The sequence below is a fragment of the Lissotriton vulgaris genome, chromosome 1_1, assembly GCF_964263255.1.
Source record: "Lissotriton vulgaris chromosome 1_1, aLisVul1.2, whole genome shotgun sequence".
NCBI lineage: Eukaryota > Metazoa > Chordata > Amphibia > Caudata > Salamandridae > Lissotriton > Lissotriton vulgaris.
The window spans coordinates 1,423,650,655-1,423,671,429 of NC_141685.1; the positions used below are offsets into that span (position 1 = coordinate 1,423,650,655).

Sequence of the window (20,775 nt, forward strand, 5' to 3'; positions counted from 1 at the left end):
TTTATATTGCAAAAATCCCTCTGCATGTCAGACAATGAAATTGGAGCTGTGTAATATAAACACTTGAGCTTGTTCAATGTCCTGCCACCTGCTTTCTTGAGAGCCAGCCTGAGATCATACAGTATAAAAGAATGGAGTTTTTGTTGAAGAAACGGAGGGAAAAGAATGGAGTTTTTGTTGAAGAAACGGAGGGACAAGACATAAGAGATGCAGTTTAGTCAAGCCAGTTATCTAAATAACATCCCTTACTAAGACCTGCTGCTCTAGTTCTGGATGCCTGTTGAAGGCAAACAAAGGAGTGCTGCATATTTGTGCCACTTTCTGCTCACAGGACTTTGGCAACTAGACAACTTTGATACAGTATGGTGAATGGAAGGTGTGAGCACTTTTCTGATTACGGTTTAGTAGATACTGTGTGGGCATGTTATAATAAAAAGCTGCATCTTTTCCCCACAATGTGGTTTTTATGGTCTTTGAGTGACAGCACCTCCATTCACTCTGGAAGTGTATGTTTACCATTACCACTATTGCACATTCTCCTGCTCCAGTCAGTTTCAGATGTGGCCTCATCATGTGGTAGCAGAAGCCATGCTATTTTTGCGGGCTAAAAGATTACCAGTGTGCAGTTCGCAATGACTTCCCTCTGACTCTGCCACCTCGGAGAATTAGTGCGGCCTCTGCTATCACCCAATGGGAATATATACACACCGTAATTGAGGTTTTAAGATCAAGGTTTATTATACACTTAGGTTTATCTTGATCAGATTGCGACTGGGTATTTTTACAGACACACTACCCTTAACCCAATCACTCAGTAGATTAGGTCTCCGGTGCTGATGAATTGCCTTTGATTGATGATAACTTTATAATGCAAGAAACTTGTTGACCTTTTTAGGCACAACTTTATTAGCTGGAATGGACCATTATTTCTGCATTCAGCCACCCACTGTTTTAACTTGGACAAAAGGACCCACCTATTAAAATTGCCAGGGTACCTCTTAGTTTATTTTAACTCACCTACACCAGTCTACACTTTGAGCACCTACACTCAACACTTCTGATAGGGCAAAAAATTAAAAGATATCCGGCAAAGAGCCCCCTCGAGGGGCCCATTGGGCATTGCATCGCCGGCCCAATGTGGAGCTGTCCTACGATGAAACATGACACCCATCTGGGTGTGTGAGAATTCTTAGTCCTGAACAATCAGATCTCCCTATCTGATTCCTCAGTTCACTACCGACCTTCTTCCTAAATGAACTGCATACTCTTTTCAAAGACTTCTACTTGTTGGGAGTCCGTATGCTGGACTTCGATGCATTCCCAGGCCCTCTTCTTATATATTGAGGGAATTTTAACCTTCAGGTAGTCAAGGCCCAATTTGTACCCTGCAAAGATATTTTTTTGCTTTGACCTGGAGAGAACTAGATTTATCATATCCTCCCACACCACAAGTAGCCACTTGATAGACTCTTGGTCTTGCAAAGCCTATGCATAGATTCCACGTGTGATTTCCCCATTCGATTGTGTAAAGATTAAAATGGTCTTAGCAAAATTAGCCCGATAAGTAGATGTTGTTCATATCAAGGGTCCCCATTTGAGTTAACATTAGAGGTGACTCCAAGATAAGAAAAATAAATTAGCCATTGAAGTGCCACAACTTACACCTTGACATATTTTAACTTCATTTTCATTCGAGCTGAAGGTCATTTTTTGATTTTGAGAGGCATATTTTAAAATCTAGATGATCCATTTGCTCATTGTACATTCCAAACAGCCATGGACCTAGGTAGTAATCCAGCTTTGTCAGGATAGAGTCAAAGGGGCAGTCCATACTATCCAATGGTGGTTGATCCGCCTGTATTGAGATACTTTTGTCCTACTGATTATTGCTGTATGAAGTAAACAAAAAGGGGTCTAGAACACTCCTCGGCAGACCACTTTAGCATTTTTAAAAGGAGCTCTACATTCCCCCTATGGTCCAAAACGTACAGCCGACCCTCATAATGAATACAGTTGTTGTAAGTATTAAGATGGGTCCTTCTACCCCCCATAATAGTCATCTTTTACCATAGCTGGGTATTCCAACCAGATCGAATGCTTTTTTAAGGTCCATAAATGCATGGTAGAGCTTCCTCCCCTCTGTTCATCTTGGCATATTTACCAACCAGAAAGTGTACATTGAGACCCTGCTCTTTTGTCACCATGCCTTGCTGGAACTCTCCTGAGCCCTTGATGGCACTGCTGACCCAGACACCTACTCATGTAATCTTACCTTGAGTATTCTCCAAAGAGTTTGAGGAAGGTGTTGAGAAGGAATATTGCATTTTAATTACATGGTAATGATCTATTACTATTTTTCCAAGTGTCTGAAACATTTCACATGGTACAAAGTTTATTCAAGCGTGTGGTCCATATGGGTGGGGTCACTGGGCTGAGCAATGTTTATAAGATCGACTAGTACCCCAACTGGGTCTGCACACTTGTTTGGAATGTTACCTCTGTGTGATTGTTCTACCTCCTACAACTTAATATAGATTAATTTAGAGGTCTTTTGTGGCACAAAGGTGAGTGTTACTCGGTTCTCTCTGTTTTCCCATAAAAAAAACAAACCGCTTTAGTATTTGTCATGTAATAAATTATCCTGTTTCAATCCTGATTTAACTTTTTAGAATGACCGGCAGTCTCTGACCCTGCATGCTGCTTCTAATGTTTTAACACTTTCAGATTAAGGTCTTGTTTTGCATTACAAACAGATCTTTTGTAAGCACTTCTGTTTATTCAACAATATTATCACCCTACTGTGACACTTATAAATAGCTTTCCATAGAGTGCGCTTGGCTCTCCTGCAGCGTTGTATTATACTATGTATTGTTCCATGTGTAGGAAGGAAGGATCCTTCTAGTGTGGTTACCCCCACTTTTTGCCTGATGTCCAAGTGTTTTTGAATAGTTTGACTGGGCTCTTGTTAATCAGGACCAACGTCGCTGTTCTTCCTCACTAAATTGACCATGCTAAGTACTTTGAGACATCCACAATTGGCTACTGGTGTACACTTGTAAATTCCTAGTATATGGTACTAAGGTACCTACGGAATAGGTACACCAGGAGTCCCCCATGGGCTGCAGCATGTATTGTGCCGCCCATGAGAGACTATTTAAACTGTGACTACAGGCCTGCCATTGCAACTCATGTGAGATGGTGCTTGCACCCCTCACAGCAGATATACGTTTTCTTACATCTGAGGTCACTACACTTAAATCCTATAAGTCACCCCTATGACAGGCCTTTCAGTCCTGAAGGGAGGGTGCTGGGTTATAAGTGTGAGGGTGCCTCTGCATGAGCAGCACACCCCTTCAAACCCCTGAGTCGATTCTCCAGGCTTTGTAAGTGTGGCCAGCCATTTTAACATATAATGGCCATCTATCATTAGGCAGTGGCTTACTATGTAGTGGCTGTGCTGGTATCAAACATGTTACCGATATTGGAGGTATGATTCCATACACCGGGGGGCTCCTCCGAGAAGTACTCACAGTAACAGCCTTTCAGGGTCTGCCAGCAAGCTAGTGCTGCTGCTGACCCCAGACACAATTCTGCCCTCCTGCTGCTGAGCTAAGCTCGAGCATGGGAAGGTAGAACAATATGTTTTCTGTCACAAGGAGCTGTAACTACCTCCCAGACAGGACTTAGTTTATTGAGCTGAGGTGGGGGCACTTGCCAGTGCCACCAAACTGCTTTGAAGTGCTCATTTGGTGCCCTCTTAGCATACTTCAGTATGAACCAGTTCAGGGAGCCCCTGGCCCCCGTTCTGGCATAAAACTGGACAAAGGACATGCGAGTATCCTTCCCTCTGTCCATCCCCTCCTCTGGGACCCCTGAGTCAGTAAACCCTTTTCCCTAGGGTACTTAAGGACTTACCTGTAGGTGGCTCTTTAGATTCATCGTGGGACAAGACTCCAGCCTGAAACCACGTGACTCTTTGACCGTCTGGACGCCTAGACTTTGCCTGAAACCGAGACTGCATCAAGGAAGACTCTTACTGCTTCTGGTGTCGCCGGTCTATAAGTCTTTTGCATTGTCTGTGCTTCTTCCAGTATCTTCAACAGACCTGTGGACATCAAGGACACCCAAAGTAATCTCCCTTGGAGTGAAGGAGTCACCCCCCTACATCTGCAGGCACAGTAACAAAGCTGACCATTCTGCTGCTCCTGATTGTGGTTCTGCAGCTCCCTCGAGGCCTGACCTGTCCTCCCTGCAACTTTGAGGCGAGTATCCCTCATCTGAACTGCTGGGACCAAACCCCTGTGCACCACGTCGACTTGCCGTTGCCAAGGTTTGTTGGCTCTGCATTCCAGGGATCTTCAGGCTACAAGAACCTCCAGCCTCCATCATCTCTTCCTGTCAAGTACAGCATCCTCACCATATCCTCTGCACCGTGGGCCTTCCTTCTTGGTGAGCTGCTCGAAGTCCTCTTGCCACTCCTGTGCCTCCGTCCTATGGGTCCTCTTGATGGTCTTCTGCTCCAGTGGGCTCCACTGTTTGCTCGGGCCTGCTTTGACCCTCCTGCTTGTGGTTAGTCCCTTGAACCTTGCTGGTTCCAACGTTGCTCTTTCTTCGCTTTCCATGCCTGTTGCAGCTGCCAAGGCTTGTTCTGCCCCCATCGTACACCGATCCCCTAGTTCTCGACTTCTGCCATGGGACAGCTCGTGCACGGCTCCTGGCCTTTCTTAGCATCGCCTGGTCCTCACAGCTGCAGCAACAAGGTCACCATCACCACTCCTGAACCATCCAACGTCCGTGGGCATTGCTCTTCCGTGTCTTCTGGTCACCTCTGAGTGGCATAAACTCTGTCCCTTCTGCTTGCAGGTTCTTCACTTCATCAATCCACCCTTGGGTTCCACCGGACACTTGCACAGCTTCTCGGGTGGCAGCTTTCCTGAAGTCCTCCATTGTGGTCTACGGCGGTTTCCGGCGTCACTTCGCACCTATGCAGCCGGCTTCCCTGGTGCAGGTATCCTGGTTCCTGGGTTATCCACGGGTGGGGTCACTCTCCAACCTTCTGTCTTCCACTGGGTTTCTTCAGGGTCAACTCGAAGGGTCGTTCTTCAAAACTGCAACTAAATCTTTCCTTTTGACTTCTAGTGAACACACAGCTGTGTTTCCACTCTGTGGGGTTCCTCTGTACTTACCTCGGGTGGTTCCTGGTGCCCCATCTCCTCTGAGTCTCCTGGTCCAAGTACTGACTTTGGTCGCAGTTCGCACTTCACTTTTTTAGTATATGGTTTGGTCTCCCCCTGAGAGGTTACATGTGATTGAGAGTTCACAGAGAAATTCACTTACTGATACTCCAACCCATCTGTTGGTTAGGTTACACGGTTCCTGATGAAGAGCTTCTAGATCATTTTTATGACTAATGTTAGCTTGAAACATGTTGACCCAGCAGCTATCTTAGATGATTAGGTCAAGTAAATAGCGCCACTATTTTAATATAGGCAGGAAGACTGTCATTAAATTTGTCCTTTGGAAGTACCCCCTGACCTATTTTTAACATTGCACTCACACCCATACACGTATCACACCAATCTACACAAGACTCGCACACCTATTCTTCACAGATGGACTCATTAAAAGATCTCCGGTAAAGAGCTCTAATTGAGGGTGCCTGTGAGGCATTGCAGGGCCTGGCCGACGTGGAGCAAAAGTCCAATGATGTTTCCGGTCCAGGGTGGACCTGGCTTGGCAGTTCGGCTGGACTGTTCCCATGAGGCACTTGTCAAGGCTGATTTGCATATGGCCAGGTCTAAACTGGGGTGGCATGTGAGCAAAAGAATGATTAATTTAACCCAGATCTCTTGACTAGGGGTGAATGTTTTGATTTGTTCTGCATTCCGTCCATCAATTGTGTGTCTTTTACAATGATGAAGCATGACACCTACCTAGGTGTGTGAGGGCATTTGTTCCTAAAGAGTTGCGCTTCCTACTGACTCTTTAGAACTTGTCTGACCTGAGTAGAAATCAAATCCTATTAGGAACTGCATATCCCCCTTGCTATTGATCTGGAGCATGTATGCTGGACCTTAATGCACTCAGAGTCCCTCCATTTTGAGGAAACCTAATGCCTTATTGCCTAAATACAAGAAATGTGGTTTATTGTCAAGGCTCTGAGAGATCAATTTTCCTAGATATGTATAAGAATTTACCATCTCTAGTGGTGTTCGACCTAAATCCCAACTAAAAGGATGACCGTGTTTTCCTCCTTTTAAATCCATTATTTAAGTTTTACAGATGTTATTTTTGTATTTTTCACAGGTGTTTCGCTGCATAATCATTCAAAGCTTTCAAGTTGTGTGGTAAACCTATTGGAGTAAAGTTGGCCTGCCCACTGTATCGAATACCGCTGAAATGTCGATGAACACACTATAGAGAATTTGTGATTTCATTACAAAATATTTATCTATTAAAGTCAGAACAGTTGCACAGTTGTTCATCACAGAGTGTTTGGGTCTAAAACCTACCGGTTCTCGCATGATAATTCCTTTAGATAAAGGCCAGTCTTGCAGATATTCTAGAATACTAGCAGTGAAGATATTTCCTGACTCATCTAAAAGGGCAATCTGATGAATCTTGACTGTGCGAGAGCCTTTCTTATGAAGAGGTATTATAGTACCCTTTCCAAGAGGAGGGTATTTGACCTGTTTGATAACAGTTTTCAAAAATTGGTGCTACCATTACCTAATGACGAATTTTATGTAGTGTGTTTAGCCAGGGGAATTCTTTCCTTTACTGCCTATTTCTTAAGTATCTGCTTTAATGGCTGCTTGACACACGAGATCGCAGTTCTCCTTGTTAGATTTCCACTTCACCGTACCATCTTTTATGTTACAACGGTCTATTTGGTTTAGCATTGTGTATTCTGCTTTCCACTAACTTGAATTGCTTATAGTGTAAATATATTTAAAATTAATAGAATTATATAAAGTGCTGTGAACTCAAAACACTGACTTGAGCGAGATGCCTTATTGTTGCTTTTATAACTGTGCACAACTATACGTAGACTGTACCCAAACACTGTTTCTTATGTTAGACCTTGGAGTAATCTCCTAAATCTGCTCATTGAAGCAAGGATATTTATATGCACCCCCATAGTGTGTTGTGGATTTAGTTTGCCAATGCAGGATGCCTGGATCCATGAGATTTCTCTCATTAGACGACAATCCGCCCCTTTAAGGAACCATCACGGGGTACCAAGCCCTACAACATTTATGTGTCGTGGAGTTGAAGTTCCCACCGTCATTAATTCCTTTTATTCGTCTCTCCAATTTACTGTTTTGTTCTGCCTGAGGAAATGAACACTTGTGTACAAAGGAGCTGGTGGGGGGATTGGCCAACACAGTTCCTCCTCATCAGAAGGGCAGATGCCTGTATCATTGTTTCTTTCTGATAAGGAAGAATTGAACAAGATTTCAGGCTCAGTTTAGATTTGGAAATCACATGCATGTGGGTGAAGAAAGAGAATTTCAGAATGCTTGCCTTGGATCACATTTGTTTCTCAACTTAATAAAATTTAGCTAAATCCGAGCTTTGTTATGAGTAACTGTATTCCATGTTATATAAAAATTAAACAACAGCCGATCTTCTTTTCTAAATTCATGACCTCTCATGGAGTTATCTCTAAACTTAGTCATTGTTGTCTAAAGTTTTGCTTTATAAAAAAATAGGTATAATGTTTTTCTTCGTTTGGAGTTATAGGGTTCCACATATAAGAGGAAATTATTTAATGTTTTGTTTAAGATTCCTGGGGTGGAGAACTAGAATTACAATTAAGCAACCTTTCCTTCACTACAATACGTTTTCCAGGTAAAATTCTAAATGCGAAGGATTTTGGATTTGGGAAGATGTCATGGTAGGTTATTTTGATCATACCTGTGTTGAGCAACCACTATATTACACCTTGAAGGATATAAGTTGTTATTATGAACTCTCAAGAGGATGGGATTATGCAAATTTATTATTACAGGGAAGTAACATGTTTCTTTTTGAATCTTCAATAGTCTACTTACGTTATGTTGGTACATGTTAGAAATGGGATTTCTGGTTGGCTAAGGCTTGCGCCAAAGCCAGGCAGAAACCACCACTCTAGTCCGGGCAAGGGAGTTACGCGCCAAAGATAACCCCTGCTCACCCCCTTGGTAGCTTGACACCAGCAGTCAGGCTTATCACGGAGGCAATGTGTAAAGCATTTCCGCACGCACACAGCAACCACATCCCAGGCACACTACAAAAGGAACTCCACACAATGTTATATAAAAATAGCCTTTGTATTCTCATAACACAATAGACTAGTAAACACATAACATACACTGTGCCAACTGGCACTGGGCAATATTTACAAGGGATTATTAACACCTGACAGGGCCACGTGGGCAATTGTCAGGATCAGCACTTAGCAGAAATTGGTAAAAGTAAAATCACATCATAAACGTACAACCAGTAACCACTGGTAATGACTGTACTCCACCTCAACCTGTAACGTAAACTACATTATGCGCAGTCACATCAGGCGCGAATTACATTCTGCGCTAACCTCATCAGCATAAACACATTATGCAATCTCCTCAATAGTCTGAACACATTAGACCGTACCTCCTAAGTATAACTCACATTAGGGGCATAACCCACAGAGTGAAACATAATCTCACAAGCATAATCACATGAAATGCAAAGCAACCTCATAATCATAAACCATAGGTAGAGGTATCCAACAGGGTGCGTGAAACATACTAAATGCATTACATTTCCTAGCACCACATCACATGAGCACATCAATCACATTAGGGACATGCGCCCTATACATTTACCAGTCCCCCTGGCCTACTGGCCATCTGTAAAGGGGCTCAAATGCCCTGTGTCCAGATTGTCAGGGCACGCTGCCTAGGCAGCGACAGTCAAGGGTGCCCCATCTGCGCAAACCTAAATGTTGCAGCTGACCACTACTTGCTGGGCAGCTGAGAACCATAGCATGGGGGCCTAAACGATGCAGCTGGCACTAATTGCAGTGCAGCTGTAAATATCAAGATGTGGGCAGGGGCTCTCACTGGCCCTGGGAATGACTGTGCCCATTGTTGGAGCCATCTGGCTCTGAAAGATCAACATGTCCCCTGGAGCATACCGGCTCCTAAAATAACTTTGCGCCACTGGAGAAAAGAACTTGCCCCTAACACTGAGGCGCCTCACAGGGGAAAGACACAGGCCTCTCTGGCCCCTTTTAACTTCCCTTGGCCACGAAGGAAAAGGCACAGTGCCCTCACTGGCACCTCACGGGGCTCTTTAACATAAACTTGCCCCCTCGGTGGAGCCACGTAGGCTCTAAAAACAATTGCAAAACGTGGGAGTGGCCCGCTGCTTGACGGGGCCGCTCTTGACTGACACAGGGCACTCACTGGCCCCACATGGAACCTCCACGCCTTAGTCATCCTCGCTGGGGCAGCCCTCTGCCAGGCGGGGCCGCCCATCACCATCAATGCGCATGATACCGGCACCACCCCACGGAGCCCCAGCGCCACTCACCAGTTAGGGCTGCTCGTGGGCGGCCATCTGTCATCCTCGCCCGGGCCGCTCTCACTGGTCGATGCCGTCTCCTCTCTGGGGGCAGCGCGAGATTCTGCCTCCGGGGCTCCCCTCACTCCCGAGAGCCCCGGACAGCAACACCGGGCGCCAGGGTGGGGCGTATCTTCACCCGGTCCCCATCTCGGGACCGGGACTTTGGCAATGAAGTCCGTGAGGCTCTGCGCGGCTTCTCCCCAGCCGGGGGGAAGCGGAAGTGGATCCCGCAAGGCACCGGCTTGCGTCGTCGACACCGCCCACCATCAGGCAGACAGCTTCCGGGTCGCACTAGGCAGTGGCCTGCCATCAACTTTCTTCACTCGGGGCTGCGCGGTGAGTCGCGGGGTGGGCACCCGCTGTGATGCAAATAATAATCCGGGCAAAAATCGCGGGGTAGACACCCGCTATGATTTAAATAAAAAAATATGGGCAAAGACCCATCCTGGCTCCTGGAGCCAGCCACACCATTCAGTACCTGTCACTCACAAGCCAGACAGGCAATTCACATCACACTACACACAGACATGCCAACTTCTAAAAGTGGCACTTCTCCACCAGTCACAATAAATCTGCGCAGCATTTATTCTCACAAGTTTGCACATTCCAAACTCGCCCCTGCACTCCTCTCATATCAGGAATTACCATGGACACACATCTCCCCCATGCATTCCTATGGGAGGGCAGGACAGTCTCACCACACATACACAGAGAGCGCATGTACTTTACACTGGACCACAGTGAAAAAGTGTGCAGAGGCCTAAAATCACCAACACCAGGTAACAGAAACAGGCTAGGAGAACGCCAAAAGTTTTGGGGTGAACCTGCCAAAAGGGCCAAGTCCAACAGTACACATGCTGTTCTTGAAAAAGTGGTAAAACATTGATTTAGATTTTCTCCAATTGCAGTAGCATTCATTGTTTCTGAGGCTTCAACCATGTTTTCTGGACAAAAAATGTATGTCTGGTATCTTTTTTTCCCCAAGTGCCTTAAGTTTATACAATAAACATAGCTAATTTTTTTATTATTTATTTTTGTTGTACCTTTCCACTACAGAGGCATTTCTTTAATCTCAGTTTTAGAATTGTGTGTCATATCTGGGCAAAAGTCAGAAATAACGCATGTTCAATATTAAACAGTATCTAAAAAGAGAAGGCAAAATGTGTTATTTCTACAATGGTTTGTTCATTTAGAGGTTGTGTATATTTCACCTAATGGTTAGTACATTTAGATGCTTTTTCTAAGACTGTGTAAAGTGCTAGCCTTCTTTATTTCTGTTCTTCACTTCTCTTTTTTTAAGTAACTGCTACAAATAGTAATGGTGGAAATGTTTACATCTTTAGGTTACAGCTCTTCGTCGGCAGGTAAAACCAATGTCGGATAAAGTTGCTGGAAGGGCAAACAGAAAAATAAGTTTGCCTGATCCTCTTATTGAACCATCTTCAGCTGTATCTTCATTAGATGATGCATCAAGGCCATATGCACAGAGTAAAATGCGAATATCTGTGTCAAGAGTCCAAAGTTCTTCAGTCGCTACAAATGGAACGAGGTAAAATGTCCTGAGCTTGAATAGTGTTATGAAGTAAAATTTATGATAGTTTATGCCAACGTGAAGTGACTGATTTATTCTCATATGCATGCTGTATTTATGGTAATTTTAATGATATACATAGTTGCCCCGGGTAGAACAGCATAGTAAAAGTCATTTGTGCATCCAGGAATATTCCAATTATAGATGGTGTCACCAAATAATTATTTAACTGCAGTCAAATTTCTTGAATTTTAATTAGGTGCTTTGAAGCATTTGATGACTATTTTTGACATAAACAGAAGGCGACTTGTAAGATTAAATAATTACTTTGAATGTTAGGGAATATAAAAGGTGATTGTTTTAATCCTAAAAGTCACCATTGGTGTGCTGTGCTTTTTATAGCCACAGCATGTAGATAGTGTGTTATTTGCATAGCAATATTAAATGTACTAGGCTACTGACCATGAGCCTGCAAAGGCCTAGAACTATAATAAAAAGCAACAAATGGTCAGATGCAGACATAATGCCTCAAGTAGTGGTTATTGGAATACCCTTGCCACAGACCAACTACAGTGGGTCTACCACAGATCAACTCCGGTGGATCTAACAGAATCTCTTTTTACCCACCATACTACTATCCTGACTTAGCTTAGACCTGCTCCAAGCTAGTTCTGACAGCAGTGATCAGTGAAGTGCAAGCTCATATCCTTGCAGCGGTATGAGCTCTTTCATTGGAGCTGCTGTCCTTCAGCATACTGATTAAACATAGACAACACACAGCATAGTTTAGTTGTAAGGCAAGAGAGAGGAGCAGATCATGTTACAGTGGGTTTCTAGAACATCCAAGTGTTTTGGTGTCCCATGTGTTGTTACATTGCCACAACTAACAGTCCACTTTCAGTTGTACCTCACAGTTCTTGATATAGCAGGTTTCCCCAGATTCCTTGGCTGGTGAAAAGATTCTGTGCAGTTCAAGTGAGGTACAAGATGGGACTCCTATGCAGTGGTTGTAGGAGCTAACAAACCAGTGCAGACCCACAGTCAAATGCTCATTACCCTGTTATCTCAAGTTTGTATCCAGGCAATCTTTGGGAAAGATATCAGAGTAAATGGCAAGTACCCTTTATGTACTCGTCAATGGACATGTATCAGCTGTGCACATGCTTACTATTGACTTAGAATTCGCCCAGGTCCCTGAAGGCTATGCTCTTTTTTTCCCTACACGACCTGTGGGTGCAAACCTTTTTACATCCCTCAAGACTGCAATCTCTCAGTTTTTTCCATATGTTATCGATGTAGAAACTCCAATTAGGCCTCTTTCCCTCCTTTCAGAAATATTCTGAACAAGATAAAGGATCTCTTCTTTGAATGACAGGGCATTGGTGTTATCCAGAATCGCATCTTTTATAGAATCCCATGCTTGACTTGTTCTCTGTAATCAGAATGGGAGCCCCTTGGTAGTACGTGTTAATAGAAATGTTACTTACCTTTTGTAATGATCTTTCTGGTGGATATTCTATCTACCTGTGGATTCCTCACCTTTGAATATCCCAGGCACAGACTGGATTCGGAATATCTTTTGCAATAGCTCTTTGGCAGGTGGTGTCTATTCTTTAGCTATGTCACACGTGGAGTTGAGATGATGTCATCAAAGTCTTTAAACCTTGAGATCTGCGCCTCAATGGCGGTTCTGCACTGTATTTTGCTGCACCTTTCATTGTGATCCACAGCTTACACTCCTTTGATTCAAAGGTTGCACACTTTGGTGCTGTAGTAATATGGCCCCTTAAAAACAATGAGGCTTGAAGACCTGTTGATGTTGCAACGAACATCTGTCCATCACAGATCTCATTACAGCTGTATGTGGTCTCTTGGTTCAAAGCATATACATATATATCGTCAACAAAGACCATCCTGTTGATGACCCCCATCCCCATCTTTGACTGCTTCTTTGACAATCTTGCCGTCAACAGCTATTGTGACTTCATCCGATGCCTCCGGGGGCTCTGTTTACATTTATATTTACATTGCCACCTGCCATATATATATATACACTGCTGACTAACATAAACATCTAATGTCAGATCCTTATGAACTAGGTGATAGACAAAATACTGTATCTGATGTAAAGGATGATGGTCCACACCATGGTGATGTCACAGGGGACCAAGTTGGTGCTTGGCAACACCAAGGATAGTAAATGGGATTACTATGTACTAGCTCATATCTCCAGGCTATAATCTTCCCTAGGGACTCTACTTCAAATGATATATACAAAATTCCATAATTTAATTGTCCAGGCCCTGCAATTATTTTATTAAATGGAAGCCTCCATAAAGACTATCTCTTTCCTTTTTGATTTTAAGGACAAAAAAATGATCTCTGAAGTCTGTTCCTATTTTAGACCATCTCTGTGAGCCAGGTCAAACATGTTTGCACAATCCTGCAATAGGCTAGACCTCAGTTGCCTGTCTGGAGAGCAAAAATATAAAGCTCCAGATTCAGCAGTGCTTGCTTTTTGAACCAGAGTAAAACTGTTTCACTGATGTTAGCGGCAGCCTAAAGATAATCTTATAATCCTGCATCACTCGTGTTGTCCCTCCACACCAGTAGGGCCATAACCTGGTCACCATGGAAAAAAGAATTGGTGCTTTTGAATTAAAAATCTAGCAAGTTTGCTAATGTGTGTCCAGTTCTATCATGATACAATAAGCAACTTGAGCATTATATTGCCCCCGCTTTGGATAAATAACTTTAAAATTATTATTATTTTATTTAAGTCTTTTACAGTATATCAATAGACCATGACAGTATACGAAAATGGTGGCATTCAGTCTAAACTATACATAGCGGATTTTGGCATAGCATGCACATAACAGACTGGGTGGTGGTTCTCAAAGGTCTGCCAGCAAGATATATACATGATACATATAAAATAAATGCTATTTCGACAGTAAGATGGCGGACAACCCCTCTTTAAATCACCATAGCCTTCGTTGTCAATCCAATACTGCTTCAACTGGTCTTTTAAAGATCTGTTACCAATGCTGGAGCATTCCAAATCCTTTGTAAATTGGAGAAATAATTGTGTACACTTATACTAATTGCACCAGTTTGGGCTAGGCAGTGTTGGTACAAGACCTTTATCAAGTGTGATCAACTTTTCACCTATTATGGTATCACATCTTGAACTTTCTTCTGCCATACATACATACTGCCATGCCAAAGCCAGGTGCTTTCCACCTGGGACAAGGATACCACAGCTGGACTTTTTGTTGGACTGCTCTAAAGGAAATCTAAAGGGCACAACATGGACTTCCACACATATTTTCGCTTAGCATTAGCATTACTGCCTAGACCTCAATTCCAGATCTGAGACAACCATTGGACTTGCAGATTTGCTCAGCCTGTTTCATCAAGATGAGACTTTTCTGCCTGTTTGTGACTCCATGAAAGATTCAATGCTGGAGAAGAAAATGTTGCTTTCCTTGACAGTTCTTCAATATTGGTATTTTTCACAGATTCACAAATGGTACACCCTCTTTGCCGTTCATGAGGCTGCTAATCATTAATCTTGATACACTGCGAAAATCTGACAATTGGAGCCCCTTTATGGAGATCAAGCTCTGAGTATCTCCACTTCACTGGCAAGAGTATGAATCATAATCAGAGAGGGATGGTTTACATGTATTCTCTGGTAGTTTCAATATTATTTTGGTGTATTTGGCCACCACTGTGTTAACAATAACAACCAAGCGTTTCATCCTGATGACCGGGAATAATTCAAGCATGCGGATCTATGAAAGATACCACACACGGACAACTGTAGTTTCAGGACAATAACTTCTTTATTAAAACATTGTCTATCATGCAAATGACCGTAGTCTTGCCCTCAAAACATGGCAAGCACTTAGAGTGGAGTTTTCAAATCATTATAGTCTTTTACCTAAAACACTTAACGCGTAGATGTGTTTGAGAGAGGGTTTTGTTATTCCTCCACCACTTGATTCCAATTGTTTGTGTGTATTTTGGCTAATTTCCATTTATGCGCTTTTTGCCTGAATCTGTTCACGCAATTGAGCACTGTGATATACCCTCTGTTACAATGTTTTCTGTGCCAGAGTACTTGGATTTAAATGAACGACATAATAAGAAAGACTTTGATTTCACGCACTCTTTATCTGAATATGTGTTCAAATTATGAATTTGTTCCTAAACTATTTGTACAAGTCTGAATGAAATTTTGTGAGGCGTGTTTGAAATTTGCTTGACTTGCTGTTGCATAATTGTGTAATAATTCGAGACAATTGTGCATAATTGCATGCAATGGAAACCTGTCAGATAGCTTTATATTTTAGTGTAAAATGTGTCTTTGCATCAATTTTTGACACAAGGGCATATTTCGTGCAAAAATAAATTAGCATAACATAAGTTGCTTGCGTTATGGTTGTTCCCGCACTGTAATTTTGCAGCAAACAGCAGTGTAAATATAGGACTGGTGTAATTTTGGAAATTTCAAACATAACCTGCAAAACGTGAAATGCACAAAATTACACTTAGGTCATATTTTAAATATCTCATGGGCCTAGATTGTATCATTTAATCTTTCCACTTGTTTCCTATCCTCTTTTTAGGATTTCAAAACTGCTGTATTCATTTGCAGCAGTTTCACAGGTTAGTTTAGGAAAAAGTATTGGTTATGTTGACTGCTACTGCCTCTTCCATGTAATGCCACTTAAGATCTTCATTATTTCAATGAAGGATACTGTTTAGAAACCATATATTTACTCCTTTAGGCATAAGCCGGGTTTTGTTAATTAAAAGACATCTTGATTGGCATTGACGTCTGTGTTTATTGTTCACAGAAAAAAATATACAAGGAAGATAACAAGCATTTACGCCCCAAAGACGGCCAGAACGAAATGGCAGGCACTTGAACGCCGTATAACTGATATAATAATGCAGCGAATGACCATTTCAAACATGGAAGCTGACATGAACAGGTTATTAAAGGTAAAATGCATACTTCTTGTAAAATGTATTATTGCAAAGAATTTGGTCCAGTGACCAACATCATGCCATGCACGGTGTAGGGTTGGTCGCCCACGGGGGCTGTTGGGGAGGGTAATAACAAATTACTTTTACATTAAAAAAACTAGAACACTGAAAAAACGAACGGTTATTGTTAGTATTAGGTATGGTAAACAAATCTTAACATTACATAAAAAAAAATCAAATGTATTGGAAAAAAAAGTGACTTTATTGGTACTTGTAAGTTAAAACATAACATTTTAAACTCCAAAAACACTAAAAATCACCAGTTATAGTAAAATGAAATAACTAGAAGTTGCATGCGTGCCATGCATAGTCATGTCATTAATGTCTTCATTTCAGATAAGCATACCACTCATTAACTAAAATGTGCTCGCCATGCCACTTTGAATTCGATCATCTTGGAGGAGATCCTGATAATTTTCCTTTATTAGATAAAAAACGAACCTCCTGCTAGAATATTGAACCAAATACTTAACTTGGATTACCTAGACAGTACAGCAAGAGAGGTTTAATTCTCCGAGGAGGAATGCATATCGTACTTTAAAGTGTTATCATTGTATCCTACCTATGTCCCATTTGGTGAGCATAGTATACAAACACATTCTATTTTCAGTTGTAGTCAGCTTTAACCTTGGCATTTTAGTGATTTGTGAGTATTTAATTAGTTATTTGCTTCCTTAAGTAAGAAATGGAGTTGTAGTCTCATTGAGAGTAATACTTTTGCGAAATGAAGGAGACGCCTGCTCTTTAACTGTTGACAGCAATATAACCACCCCTGGGTATGTACTAATAACATTGGTTACCTATACAAAGCAAATGTCTCCATTTGATCTTCGCTGTAGGAGGGGGAAGAGTTCTGATTCCTCTGCTGGATTAACAATCGCCTTTTGAGAATGTGAATTTGAACTGGGGGTTATTTTTATTTGGGTGTCATGTTAGATAGAACAGTCCTACTTGATAACACAAGATTAGTAATAAATAGAACGTTTCTTAAGTGGAGATATAGAAACATTTGCCATTCTATGTGCCTCAATGTCTTGAAGAAGGTCTCTCTAAGTAATGGGGTTGACCAAAGCATGTAAATGCTGTAACACTTTCCAACAACAGTTTTGTACATTGGATAATTAGCTAGAATTGATAGGTCTACTTTACGAAACAATATACTTTTTTTGTAATATTTAAAACAATATTAACCTATTTGTTTGCATGCACATATTTTGTTATGATGCTTAGTTTAACTGTGTGTGCGCGCATGTGTTAGCGTGTGTGTCGCATTAATCTGAAAGAGACACGTTAGTGATAGATTCCTTACCTTAGAATATCTCCAGGCGTCAGACTGGATCCGGAAGTTTTTGCGTAGCAGTACCCTTGCGCGTCGGCAGGCGTCGTCTGCGGCTCCGCGTCCGTTGTGGGCGCCGTGATGACGTCATCGTAGTACTTAGACGCTGCCTCCGCGTGCTGACGTCAGTTCTTCTTTTTTCCGCGCCAGCTAGCGCAGATATGGAAAAAGTTGTACCCAAGTCACTTTTTGAGATCCTTTTTGATCCATGTTTAGAAGTCTATCGACTCCGATGGTGCCGGTAGGGATGCCCGGGTTCAAGCCCTGCGCCGAATGCAACCGACTGTTGTCGGTTACCGACCCCCATCGCCGGTGCCTGCACTGTTTGGGCCTGGACCACGACGATAAGGCCTGCTCCGACTGCCGGGCCCTGATGACTAAGGCTAGACGGGAGCGGTTCCGCAAGCGACTTGAGCTTCGGCAGTCTGCCCCGCGCCGCTCGAGGTCCCGGTCCGAAAGGAGGTCGAGGGACCGGTCGCAGGGTCGGAGCCCCCACAGTTCCGGGAGTCGTCATCGGTCTTCGGGCTCGAAGTCCTCAGGTAAGAGGCACAAGAAGTCGAAGAGGCACCATCGCTCTTCTGACTCCCCCCGACGCTCGCACGACGCGGCAGGGGGTTCGGGCGACAACGCCCATGCGGCTCCGCTGGAGCCGCAGGTGTCGCTGCCTGCCCCACAGCCGCCGGTCCCTGGGCAGGACGCGACGCCGGGGGAGATTGCTGACTTCCTCATGGCCATGAGGAAGCTCGCTCCTCCGCCGGGTTCTGCGGTGCCTTCGGGCCGAGCGGTTCCGACTGGGTCCCCACGCGGGCCGGATGCTTCGGCACCAGCGCCGTCCGGGCCTTCGGCCTTGGCGCCGTCGGCGACTTCGGTCCCGACGCCGCAGGGTCCCATTGGGTCCGGTTCCGGATCCGGGTCATCGCCGGTTGACCTCGCCGGCCCCTCGGGTGTCGCCCCGACGCCGTCCCAGGACGGCGTCATCCCTGGTCCTGTCCTCGATTCGGGTCCGGCGCCGGAGCGGCGCCGCTTTCGACGCCACTGGGAGATTTTTATTTCAATGACCCGGCCCAATCTTTTAAGCCTGAGTACCAGGCTGTGGGTGATGAGGAGGATTGGGAGGGGTCCGAGGACCCTCTGGCACGGGAGTGTCAGTCTTCTGTGGACTGGACAGGAGAGCTTGGGGAAGCCAGTGGGCTGGACACTTCGCCCGACACTGGCTTTGTCTCCCCTCCTAGCGTGGCTACGGAGGAGGGGGCTGTAGGAAGGTGGATATCTGACTATGGTTCCCCCCAAACTTTTTGCCTGGTGTTTAGCTGGTTTTTGACATAGTTGGCCTGGGATCCTGCTATTCAGGGCCCCAGGCTGATTGCTCTCTCCTTAAAATGGACTCCATGTGCCTTAGGTGCATAACACAATTGGAATTGGTTCACCTTATAGGCCCCTGTAACAGTGTACCCTAGGTACCCAGGGCATAGGTGTTGCCAAGGCCTACCAGGGGCTGCAGCATGTATTGTGCCACCCCTGGCCTGGCCTCCAGATTTGACACAACTGGCTGATCACTCAGCTGGGGTAAGTTGGTGTAATCACCTCTTGCTTAGATATAGTATCCCTATATCTAACCCTAAACTGGACACATATGTTCCTATCAGCCACTCCTATGGAAGGCCTCATCAATCCTGGAGGCAGAGTGCTTGAGAATATGTGAGATGGTGCTCTAGCATGAGCTGAGCCTGTCTGCAGCTGTCGGGAACCACTCCCTAAGCTGTTCCGGGATATGGCCATACCATATACTCTTAAGTGCATTATAATCCTCGCGGTTAAATGCTATCTTTGGTTTGGCTTTATCAAAACATGTCGAGTAAGGTGTCATACGAATTGGAATACTATCCCCTCGACAGTTCTGTCGACGGGGATAGCATTCCACCCTTCTAGAGGGACACGACATGTGTGTAGCCTTAACCCCGGTTAAAGTTAACCAGAGCCTCAGCATCACAAAATGGATGCTGCCACCACAGACACGAGTCTGGCCTCCTGCTGCTGACCGAAACTCGGCAGATGGTGGCCTGCACAAAGGGTTTCCTGCCTTGGGAGGTGCGAGCACCACCCCAGACAGGGTTTTGTGTATTGGGTAGGACAGGGCTGAATAGAATCAGACATGCCCGGGGCACACAAGGTGTCCCCGTGCATAGGCCAGTCCAAACCGGTCCTGGGACTTTCCAGACCCAGGCTTGGCGCGGAACTGGACAAAGGAAAGGGGGTGTAACCGCCCCCCTTCCTGGTTCCTCCCAGAGGAGGGACCTAGTAGGTGATCCACCCCTCAGATTGGGAATAAGAGTGGGAGCAGTGCCCTTGCACAGCAGATCATCCTGAATCAACTTGAAACTAAGAAGACGACTGGACTTCGACATTCTGCTGCTCAGAAGACTGGAGAGAATCTCCCTTGTGGCCTAGGAGTGGCCACCCTGTGAACACAGGCACCAACCAGCAACTCGACGTCTGCTTTGCCGCCGCCTCCCGCCGGAGCCCGAGCCCAGAGCCCGACAAGAACCAGACTCCCAGACCTCTCAGAGCCCGATCCACAGTCCCTGCAAAGCAGGGACCCGTGGAGGCACCGAGTGACGTGGGACCGGACCTCTTGGAAGACACTCGAAAAGCTGACTGCGCAGCTTCTGAGGTATCCTCGACGTTGTGCTTTAGGGACTGAGAACCCCCACCACCGAGCAGCCCTTGCACCGAAGATCAGCCCCCCAGCATCTCCACGATCTGCGTGGGGCCCTTTTGCATTGTGCCACCCGACGCGCCATCCCGGCCACTAGCCACGTGGTCAGCGGCCATCTTGGCGACGAAACCGACAAACTACACAGCAGGTCTGGTTGCTCCAGACCTACCCAAGCTCCTGTGAAAAGGAGCACTCGCTCTGACCTTGCTGGTCCGAGTGTTAAGCATTTTTCGATTCCTGCGTGGCTTGCATTAGCCAAGGCCTGTTTGCTCCGATCAGGTCGCCGACACCGCCAACAACGAGAAGCCTGCGTGGGACAGCTCGTGACCAACTCCTGGACGTCCTCGACCCGGGTGTTCACGTGGCTGCAGAGAGAAGCTACCCGACAACGCCTGTTTGCACCCGACATCGCCTGGTTCCAATCTGGTTCCACGGTAGTCACTGGCTAGTGACTTTGAACATTGTCCCCTCTGCTTTCAGGTCTTCACAACTTCAGATCCACCCTTGGATCCACCAGAACTCTTCACATCGAGCCGC

General features: G+C 44.8%; 1 protein-coding gene across 7 annotated transcripts in view; it reads left to right on the plus strand.

Annotated features, from left to right (window-relative positions):
- The window catches only part of KIF21A (kinesin family member 21A), an 863,983-nt gene that overhangs the window by 384,675 nt on the left and 458,533 nt on the right, over positions 1-20,775 (plus strand). For all 7 annotated transcript variants that reach the window (XM_086967225.1, XM_086967228.1, XM_086967231.1 and 4 more), the window contains 2 exons: positions 10,941-11,146; positions 15,994-16,141. In XM_086967225.1, the coding sequence (XP_086823351.1) occupies positions 10,941-11,146; positions 15,994-16,141 (354 nt within the window). The remainder of the gene's footprint in view (positions 1-10,940; positions 11,147-15,993; positions 16,142-20,775) is intronic.